The following is an 11,490-nucleotide window of genomic DNA, read 5'->3' as shown; positions in this document are numbered from 1 at the left end:
AGGAGTTGAACTATAATAATGGTGAAGAAGATGAGCAAGGTGTCATGCCTCGCCTAATTGCAGGGAGGCTGCGTCACATAGGCATCGCGAGCGCTGAGTGGCGTCTGTGGGGCATGAGGAGAGTAGAGTTCTAGAGTCTTCTAGAGTTGTGTAGAAGATTGAGAAGTGATGGAGAGAGTTGGGAGATTCTAATGTTAGAGAGCTTGTGGAGAGTATAGAAGATTTTAGAAGTGTAGGGAGTTTTTGTAGTGTTTAAATATTTGTGTAAGAGAATTTTAGAAGTTGAGATATGTCTATATAAGACAAAGATAAGTCATTTGCAACCAACAGGGTATAGGAGTGAGAGAGACGGTGTGCAAGTCGGGAGGAGTGACGGATGAGAAATATGGATTTTGATGTTATGATGTGGGTCGGTTTACCAATTCCGGGTTCGGCAACAATAACAACTATCCTCTAAAAAACAAGTTTTAAACGACTTCAACCTTAGTTTGAGATATTATTTAAATAAAAGTAAATTTATTGTACAATCCAAACTTTGAATGAAGGACTATTTTATTTTATTTAAGGACTATTTTATTTTATTTTATTTTATTTTTGTTCGACTTCTACTATTTTCGGTTGGTGGCTAGCATTGGAATTGAAGGATGAATGGCAATCATTGGAATTGAAGGATGAATGGCAATCGTGACCCACCTTTTTTCCAAGTGAAGTTAGAGAGCTCCCTCCCTTCCTTCTGCTCCCTTCCCTTAACAAAAAAAAAAAAAAAAAACTTCATTTTGGACTTTTCATTTTCGTCATCCATCTTTCTTTCATTTCCTTCCAATAGTTTTGTTCATCTTCTTAAGGAAAGGAACAGCGTGCAAGAGAGTAGCTCGAACTATTCATAGATGTGTCATCGGTTACAAGAGATCCAATCATTCACGTTCAACTCCAAACCCCATCATTCACATGTTTATTCTATACCCATCAAACAATAATAAGGTTGCAAAAGAACCGAAAATGAGAACCCATCGCCTGGACAACCTTTGATGGACTAACTGCTTTGTGGCACTGTTGAAAAAGGGATGCAAGAGATTTGAACAGAGTATATGCAGAACAGGAGCAACCTCGTAGCACTTGTATATTCTGGCCTCACAAGCTCTTAACATGACCATATCCATGTTTGGTCATATACGTCAAACTCCAATGCCATTTTTCCCACTATTTTCGTCGTACTTTCCTTCAAGCTTGATACTCTTATACCACTTGGCACACGCGATGTGCACCACTAAATCTATAGTTGTCAAACCAGCTAAGAGGAAGTAGAACCTATCTAGGTGACCCTTGTTTAGATTTTTCGGTATCCATCCTGGCATGTTGTCTGTGGTTGAAATTTTCATTACAATGCTCACGAGCAAGCTACTCACATAGTTCCCCAGTGAAATCGATGTCATGCAGAGAGCGCTTCCAAAGCTCTTCAACCCATCCGGTGCCTGTGCATTGAAGAACTCCAGTTGTCCAACATACATGAAAACTTCAGAAGCTCCTATGAAAGCATACTGAGGGACTTGCCAGAATATGCTCAGCGAGCTTGAGCCTTCACAATGTAAGCAATCTTTTCGAGCATACTTGAGTCTGTAGCACTCCACGATTCCAGCTGAAAACATTGCCATTACTGCTATGACTAATCCAATTCCCATCCTCTGAAGCTCGGTAAGCCCTTTAGTATCCTTCCTTTTCATTTTGCTAACAAGCGGATTTAATACTCGCTGGTAAAGGAAGATGAAAACTGCTACACTGAGGATGTCAAAACTAGACATGCTGGCAGCTGGGATTTGAAAGTTTGAAATCGTAGTTTTCATGGCTGCACCTTGCTCCACAAAGAGTGATGCCATTTGGGTAAAGACAACTGAATAAATTATGGTGCATAGCCAAATTGGTAGTAGTCTCAATATGCATTTCACCTCTTCAACTTGTGAGATGGGGCAGAGACGCCACGGGCTGTGAACAGGACCCTGCTTCTGGTCCTCGAAATCCTTTGATGTAATAAAGGCCGCTCTATCCAGGAATCTGAGACGTGTGAAAATGAGTTAGCATAGTTGCATAGAAAAGGTCTTACATATGCAGGACATTTAGATCTTCTTGGTTGGGCTTTAGTTCATCGTAGTTGGTTAGTGACCGCATTTCAAGATCAAGATTGACAACTGAAAACAAGGGAAACCAGGTTGATTGAAATTTGAAATTGTATATATTTGATCCGACAGGGTGGAATTGGATTGTGGAACACAATAGTGGAATGGATTATATTGAAGGTTACTATGATCATGCTTTTTGACTTACTTGAACCCATGGGTGTGAAGTATCTTTCTGGTACCATTCATGGAACTCTCCTTTCCATTCATTTCAAATAGGTTCTCTTCACCTGGTGGAATCTCTTCCCTCCATTTATTTGCCGCGGCGACTATAACTTGGCAGAATCTGGAAAGAGGGTTGCCACTTGGCTTGAAATGCCTGTACTTTGGGGTTCCACCAAGAAACAAGATTAATGCTGCAAATGCAGATGTAGTCGAGAGCCAAAACCCTAGTGCCCACATCCCTTGGTCCTCAAAGTAGCTCAGTACGGTGTTGGAGAAGAGAGAACCAAGGTTCAGAGCTAGGTAGAAGAAGCTGAAAAAGGCCACCTTTGAAAGTCCCTCCTTAGGGTCTTCTTCATCAAACTGATCAGCTCCGAATGTAGCAATATTCGGTTGGTACCCTCCATTTCCTAGAGCAATCAAGTAGATGGAGATATAGAATATCCCAATCTCCCAGCTCGAATGGGACTCACATTGAGTCGTTCGATTGCCACAACCTCTAGGATTCATCAGAAAAAGTTGTGATGATAGGGACAGCGATGCCAAACCCTGTTATGATCAGATGCACATAGTACAATTAGACTGCAATAAGAACAAGACCAATATTTCTTTATGCGTCAGTTTTTCCCATATAAAATCACAAAAAGAAGAGCGCATACAATCCCTTCATTGCAAACTTCATATTGATATTACTTTGAGTCAATATGTTCATGCCATTGAACCGAGCGATAGTACAGAAAAAAGGAATAACAGAGGAGTGAAAATGTGAGTACTTACAATGACAAAGATCACTTGAAAGATGGCGCAAGTTTTGTATCTTCCCCAGTAGGAGTCACTGAGGAAAGCTCCTACCAGGGAGAAGATGTAGACAGTACCGGTCCATTTGCTAACGTTATTAGCAGCATCAGCATTGTTCTGTTGCAACACCCTTGTCAAGAACAGCACCAAGTTCACTCCGACGCCAAAGAATGCTAGAGTAGCTAGACCTTGATTCACTAGTTGATTCATCAAGCAAAACAGAGAGTGAATAGAGAGTTAAGAGGCTTGATTTTGCTAGTGAGCTTTTCCGGACAAGTAACATTAAACTAAAAGATCTCCAAGTGTGTGCAACAATGGAATTTTGCCAAAAGAATATGAGATTGAAACTAGAATTAATCAATCACCATCAAAGTAATCAGTTATTTAGCAAGTGTGGTCTATATAAGGCTTCATTTGGATGGAGGATTTAAAATGAATTGGATTTATATTCAATCACCACCAAGACATGTGATTCAGTGGGTTCTGTACTGCTTTCAAAATAAAGATAAAAGGGTTTTGACTTTTGAGTCTCTACCATTGTGAAAGTTCTTTGCCACCATATCCAATGGTATATTTTACATAATTAACAGTCAATAATATTCATTATTGTTATTATTTTTTCTGATGCTCACACATCCACATTTCTATGAAGACTTTGAACCCTCAATACTTTATTTAAAACATTAGGAATACTACTGTACTATATAGCCCTTGCTAGTAAATAATAATATGGATCATTTTAAGCTTTTAAAAATAAAAAATAACCTTTTTATTTTTTTTTTAATTTTTAGTAATGATAGTTACACGGATTTGTTGGGCAGAATGACGTGACAGTCTGGCTGACTGAGAACGTAACATGATTTTTTATTAATCTAATTATTCACTTTTACGGTTCACCATTCCATCCCTAATTTCAGAAACCTTCCGGCGTCTCCAATTTCTTAGATGAAGATCGTGTTTTTTTTTTTTCCCTCTTATTTGACGCGATCCGCAACAACTCTAAATGTTTTGACAATCTACAACAAGCTTTTGACGATTTGCAGAGTACCTTTGGTAAATCAAATATATATGTATATATCAATCTGCCTGTATATGTATATGTTGCTGCAATTTTTATTTTATTTTTAGAGTTCAATACCAATGTCAATCCATTGAATAGAGATTGATTAAGATGACTAGTGCTGATCAAACAATTCCATCTAAATATATATATCTGATTTATCAGAGATATTCAATAGTTCCAAATCGTCAAAAAGCTGCAAATCATCAAAAGCTTGTTATAGATTGTCAAAACATTTGGAGTTGTTACAGATCACGTCGAATCGGAGGAAAAAAAAAACTCAAGAAATTGAGGATGATGAGAGAAACTTCGTTTGAGAAATTGGGGACGGCGGAGAAGTTTTTGAAATTAGGGATGGAATGGGATGGTGAACAGTAAAAGTGAATAATTAGATTAGTAAAAAATTACGTTAAATAACGTTTCTGCCAATTAGATTGACACATCATTTTGTCCAACAAATCAGTGCATGGCTTCGGTGTAACTATCATTACTTTTTTTTTTTAATAAGTAAATGAAAAGAATTTTTTCATTAAAAAAATAGAAAAAGAAGGTGTAATGTTTTTAACTTTATGTATATATATATATATATATATATATATATATATATATATGTTAAAGTTAAATAAAATTTTAATTCACCTGTGGGGCCCACATGATTTGTAAGCCAATATTATTACCTTTTTCTTCTTCTCTGCGCATCACGTTCTCTCTCATTCTAAAAGCTCTCTGGATTTTTTTTTTTTTTTTTTTATGGTTTCAACTTCAATCTTTGATTCCATCTTCATTACTTGCCAGATTTAGGTGCCGTTTGAGGCAAAACGACGAGTGTGACGAGCTCTACGCGTTGATGCAAGCAATTTCCAGTTTTGAGCCTTCTTTGGAACTCGAAAATTTAAACCCATTTCTAGGGTTTTGCCTATTTTGAGGTAGGGGCATCTTAATCCACTCTAGTCTTGTTCTATTGTGAATTTTACCTCCATGTTGTATTAAATATGCTTAATTTAGAGTTAATTATATCTATGATGGTATTAATGATGTCTAGAGGGTTTTTCACGATCTTGAATATGGTTGGTTCATGTGCAAATTATATTTAGTTGTTGATTTCCTATGTTTACTATGTGCTAGTATGCTGAAATTGATGAATGAGAGTATGCTTATTTAAATTGCGCCAAATTTCCCAATTCATGATGTTGAGCTCATATATATATATACATGCACATGCTTAAATGTATTTTGTTGTATCTTAATGTGTTAATAATTACTTGGGAGATGTTGAACATGTTGAATGTTTAATTTTATGATGGAAAATTTTAAATACCATGATATTGAATGTATGGAACATATATACATGCACATACCATTGGGTTTGCATGAAATGGGAGAAATTATTTTTGAAATAAATATGGGGAATTCCAGAGAAGTGTTTTTGATAAAATGGTTTTATGCGAAACCCGGTCGCTGCGGGGTTACCAACGGGTCGGAGGTTAATATAGCCTAGAGGGGACTAGGGAGTCGCCCTAGCGTGGTTGAGCTAGCTGGGCCCCATAATGACGCCGCGGGGTTACCAAGGGTCAAGGACACTAGCTAATCCTCCTTTCGCGTCGCGGCGGGGTTACCAAAGGGCGGGCTGTATTAACGTTTGAAAGTGATGATTTTGAGAATGAAAATGGGGAGTGTCATTGACATGCATTGCATTTCATTTCATTGCATTGCATTGTTTATACTTGGAATTGACTTGTATGTTATATTTGATCCCCTACGTTGTATGATCCCTATCTCTCATTATTTTTGCAAAGCACTAAAAGTGTGAAGGTGTATATGTATATTTTGTAAAACTTTGTTATGTAATGTAATTAAGGTATTTGATGATAATTTGAATGTGAATTTGATAACATGTAAACCTTATTGATGCATGGGGAGAGTAATACTAGTTTGAGGTATTATCGAGGTCATTTGATTATGTATTATCATCTACTATTGCCGTGAATTCGGAATTTGAGCTGTGACATGTTAAAAATGCAATTAAACAGGTTGTGATAGGCCTATTTTTAGGGGAGGTTATGCTGAATTTTTTTTGTTTAAAAAATATTAGTTTTGAGACGTTATAGAAGGACATTATTCCAAATGAAGATTTGAGAAACCAAGGGTTGTGCATTATATTTCGAGAAAAAGAAAAAAAAAAAAAATGAGAAATGAGAACTCAAAATAGACCCAACACTAGTAGTAAATAAAATGATAAAAGTTCTGAATATTATAATAGTTTACTTGTGTGTGATTCATTGATTTAAACAGCCTGAGAAAGAAAGAAAAAATAAAAAATAAATGAACCGAGTAACGTGTGTAGTACTAGTGACCACTGTCCCAAAAATGTCCTGTTTTTTTGTGAGTCGACAAGTGACACCGAAACCAGAGTAGTACTGATGACAAAAGGAACACAGAAATTAATGGGGTTTTCTATAGAACTAGGAAGAAAAAAAAATTGGTGTTTTCTAAAGCCACGTGTCAAACAATGCTGTGTCCACACAACCGTTGATCACATAGTGCGTGTCATGCAGACTATTGATCACTTATTACGTGTCAGACACTCTCTCTTTCTCTCCATGCAGACACACACACATATAGATAGCCGCATTTAAAGTTTTAAACGACCGTATTAGATGCAACAACCTTCCAACACTTGCTATACTTTTGACCACTAAATTTACTCTACGCATATTGTCTTTCTGGTACCATATTAAAAGTCTACTTTAAAAGCTGTAATTCACAATTTAAATATATGAATATAGGACATTTTTTTTTGCTAAAAAAAAATAAGAGGACATTTTTCAAAAAAATAATTACTCATTAAAACCTAAAAATTAGTAAAAACTATCTTTGACAAACATCACAAACCTCTTTTTTTTTTTTTTTGTGTGTGTGTGTGATATTTTTTAGAGAAAAAAAAAAAGAAAGAAAGAAAGAAAAAAGATTATATTTTTCAAGCTCAACATAGGTGCAAGAAGTTCAGAAAGTGAGTGAAAAAAAAAAAAAAAAAAAAAAAAAACTTAAATTTGGAACATTTTTTAAAAGTATTTGTGCAACACTAAAGGGGACACACCTGAGGGACAGCTAGAGCATTTTAAAAGTCTGAATTTCTTGAAAAATTGATGGTCTATTAACTTTTGAATTAGAATTATATATATATGAGCTTTATATAATTTTTGAAAGTATAGTGAAAAATGATCAAGTTAAATGCTGTAATGAAATAAATGAAGTAAATAGAAAAGAATGTATAAACTATATATGTATAAGCACACAAATGATCGATAGACAGTGTATCATATCTTACAAAAATAATTTATGCAGATAACTAGACTATGATATCAAGATTTTTATCATTTCCATTTTCTGGTAATTTTGATTTGAGAGACAAAGTGGGCTTACACAATATCACAATTCCGGCGCCCCATTGTCCGCTTTTTTCTCGGATTGCGGGTCGCCCATCCATATCAACACTTCCATCAAGAGTACATATTTCTTCCTCTTCTTCTCTCAAGTTAGCCTGAAAAAACACACACACAAATCTTTTTGGTAAAAAGATTAAAATATAAATTGTTACACTACAGATATTTAATAGTACTATTACATGCATAAATTCATATGGACATGCATGCCATGCCACAAATGAGGCTAGAGAGAGAGAAATATATAGTAACTGTGCTTTATGACAATTCTTTTTAGAGTGAGAAGATAAAGAATGGTACCTCATTGGAAATTAGGTCTAAGCAAGCCATGGATGATGATATATATGAAGAGATAATTAATTGGAATATATATATATATTATAATGATGGAGAAAAGAAGGGAAACAAGTTGGGAAACAAGTGAAGGGAGGGAGGGGTTCATATATAGTGGTGGTGGGGAGTGACATGGACGGTGGACATTAATTTAACATGAAAGTTGGACACTCAGAATCAAGATATATTGACAAATATATAATACATAATAATAGTGTAGTGATAGATGTAGTAGAATAGGTACAAATTGTTTGGACATTTAAAGGGATGATAGGAAAGTTATATTCTTTTTGCATGTGTAATTTGTTGAAGAGCTTAATTAACCTACCTCTCTATTATATCCACATTTTTTCTCATTGTATTGCTTTGATTTTGACTCTAATGGAATACTTTAACGGGTCAGAGTTTTGCGGTTAAACTCAAAAGTAATAGAATTAATATTCAACCCATATATATTAATTACAATTCTCATCTGGATTCAATGTGGGACAAGTCTCACTTGTAACATTCACCCCATCCGAATTCACAACGTCCTCATTATGATCGGGTCACCCTGCTTACCCGAGGAGGCACACCTGGACTCTTTCGGGCCGAACACTTGGTGTGATACCGGATCAAGAACTGAATCTGATTCTGATACCAACTGTAACGGGTCAGGTGCTTTGCGGTTCAATTCAAAAACTTAAGCTGTTGGGTAGAGCTAACACTATTGCAATTTTCATTCGGTTCCGACGTGTGACAAGTCTCACTTGTGACTTGTGACAAATAGTCATGGAGAAAAACTCTTACTTCACATTATGAAGGTCGGATGTGGTGAATTATGGAATGCCTGATACAACCAAAAAAAAAAAAAAAAAGGGGGTATGAAGTAGGTGTGAACTCACATAGGAATAAGGAGGTGATTCTAGTGATAATAGAAGCTAACTTATAGAATAAATTGGTTAATAATTATATTCTATGCCTGAATTTTGCTTCCCATATTGTTTACTTTCTCGTCAATTATATATTATGGAAGACAAGATTCCATAATTATTATCGCTTTGATTTGATGACACAATAGTGTTCATTTTTTTCCTCCCATTTGTGGAAAAGATTGCTTAATGCACTTCTTTTATGGATTATATACCTCAAATTGCCAACGCATATCTCAGTATCACACACATTGGAATATGCTAAATTACTATTTAATTTCCTCCACTCTTAACATTAAAAAAACGATAATTTAACAATAAAAATAAAATATCATTCCTAGCCATGAAAAATAGTATCTCCAATATAATCTTTATATACGGAATAAGTACTGCAAAAAATGTAAATAAAACAAATAATTTTTGGATATACGGAGGTTACCCGTTTGAAACTAGAAACAATCTTTTGATATGCAAATTAACTTTCTTCAACGCTCTATTATATATCTATTAACCCTATAGCAACTCGGTTTATTGTTAAATTCGTGTATTAGAATAATTGAATATATTTTTTTTTTCATAAGTGCGTTTGAATGATATGATCTCTCTTCGAAAGAGATTGAGAGTTCAAGTCCCAGCTTAGACGGCATTGCCCTTACTTGAACTTTTAATTTTTTTAAAAGATTACGACCGTGAAGCATGGGCCAAACAGGAAATTCCAAAAAAACATTGTTCCATCTAACAAGAGCGGGTTCCTCCAACTTTGCATAGAGGAAGTGAACAATATCATAAAAAATAAATAAATAATAAATTATAATTTTTTAAAAAAAATTCCAAAAAAATATCATAAACCAAATCTAAGTAATAACAGCAATTCCGACATAAAGCAAGCTAATTGCAGGATTTAATTGCAAATTATATGCTTAACTTCATTGTTACGGTTCATAACTAGATTGTGAAATGCGTTTGTTCTTATTCAGTACCTTGCAATGACTTATGTACACTAGTGACCCCAATACCCAATTTGGATTTTCTTACGCATGCGCGCGCGCGCGCACACACACACACACATGAATGCGTATTACATGCTTAAATGTCATCTGGATTCTTCTAAATGAAACAAATACCTAATTAATTAACCAACTGTGCCCATATTTCCAATAGTTAGTTTCTCAGTATTTATATAATATGAAGTCCATACTAATGAGTCAGATTGCACTCATTTGCTATACAAAAATCAGTATTTGTATGGTAGGTTTGAAATTAATTTTGAACTTAATTCCATGTTTACAGTCACACCTAGAGAGGCTCATTGGTTGATCTTTTGGTGGTTACCCAACTAAGGAAACAAATTACTATAATTAGATGCTTATCGATTTGATTAGGTCATTCTCATACATTAGTCAAAAGCACAGTTTGATTTTTTTTGCTGTTGGGATCTTCATATTCAAATTCACTTATCAATACATCAATCTATTTATATAGGTTAGTTTTTTCTTTTGTGTGGTCTTATTTGTAAAGATAATGACACTATTACCAGAAGCCTAATTAGCCCATTAAATTTAATCTTTTTGGGTAATTTAGGACCACAAATTTATCTGGGAATACCTTCCTCAATATTCTTAGGTTTTTTCAGTTAGGGCATGGACAATGAGAGGCTAGGTAACCATGTTATCCCATGTGTACAATCACTTGGGGGAGATAGTGGAGTTATTTAATTATTTTTGTAGGACTCTTATATCGTCCGGAGGAAAGATTGTTGGCAGAGTTGTATGTGTAGACATTTTTTAACCGTGTAAACGCTCTTTAAGAAAATCGTGAGTACCGATAGAAGTGTATGCAAAATGGAAAATATCTAGACGGTGTGAACATGTCGTGATAAATGGTATCAAAATCAATCCCTATTAAGTCTTAAGAGGAGGTTTACCGTGCAAAACGTACAGGTTGACATTTTTGATTCCCACAAATAACACACACTCGCATACTTAGATCTTGAATTAAAGGACTTGAACCATGATCTTTCATTTAGAAAGTAAGAAAGTACTGCAAATCTTGGCTGCAGTGATGCACTAAAAAATTGTGCATGTCATGTTTGATGAGCAAATCTTATTCTGGATAGAGATAAAAATATATAAAGGAATCATTGTGAACATTTTTTATTTGACAAATATTAAAAGAGAAAAGATGACTTGTCTTGTACAACAATATATATATACACGGACTTTTTTAGCCAGCAACTAATGGAGATAGGAATTTAGATGTCCCTAAAGGACTATCGTCATTTCATTTAGGTCATCACTGCACTGGCAAATACTGGAAACAGTTGTGTTTTATTTAAATTTGATTGATCTTAAACCTCTTTTGTGTATCCATATCTTCCTTTTTAAGTACAAGATTATGAAGTGGAAGACTTATCCCCATTGTGAAAGTTCACTGAATTTGAAGACTTATCCCCATTGTGAAAGTTCACTGAATTTGAATTTAGGTCAAGATGGGACCCATTCAACAAGTGTTGTGACTAAGAGCCACATTTGGAACAGTCACTATTGTTTGAAACTACTCACATAATATCATACTACTTTCGTTCCAAATTAAATATTCTGTTTCGAGAACCG

At 34.9% G+C, this 11,490-nt stretch overlaps 1 protein-coding gene across 1 annotated transcript; it reads right to left on the bottom strand.

Moving 5' to 3' along the window:
• Positions 1-854: 854 nt before the first annotated feature.
• Positions 855-8,093, bottom strand: LOC132283570 (protein NRT1/ PTR FAMILY 7.3). Its single transcript, XM_059785543.1, has 5 exons — positions 7,935-8,093; positions 7,615-7,732; positions 3,111-3,328; positions 2,320-2,882; positions 855-2,049 (listed from the first exon to the last, which is right to left on the bottom strand). Exons 1-5 carry the CDS (start codon positions 7,962-7,964, stop codon positions 1,176-1,178), a joined length of 1,803 nt encoding a protein of 600 aa, XP_059641526.1. The 5' UTR covers positions 7,965-8,093; the 3' UTR covers positions 855-1,175.
• Positions 8,094-11,490: the final 3,397 nt, after the last annotated feature.

This window comes from Cornus florida, unplaced genomic scaffold (assembly GCF_030987335.1).
Source record: "Cornus florida cultivar Cherokee Brave unplaced genomic scaffold, ASM3098733v1 CherokeeBrave_3.0.0_Hap2_Chr11, whole genome shotgun sequence".
Taxonomy (NCBI): domain Eukaryota; kingdom Viridiplantae; phylum Streptophyta; class Magnoliopsida; order Cornales; family Cornaceae; genus Cornus; species Cornus florida.
The sequence above is the reverse complement of the archived record's forward strand: the minus strand, read 5'-3'. Positions and strand labels throughout refer to the sequence as shown.

What these genes read in the sequence shown, in the direction of transcription:
- LOC132283570 (XM_059785543.1), bottom strand. Translation starts at nt 7,964, where the DNA reads ATGGCTTGCTTAGACCTAATTTCCAATGAG. An exon ending in CGCCGGAATTGTGATATTGT is followed by an intron (nt 3,329 to 7,614) that starts GTAAGCCCACTT and finishes TGAATCAACTAG; the next exon opens with TGAATCAAGGTCTAGCTACT. An exon ending in CTTCACACCCATGGGTTCAA is followed by an intron (nt 2,050 to 2,319) that starts GTAAGTCAAAAA and finishes CACACGTCTCAG; the next exon opens with ATTCCTGGATAGAGCGGCCT.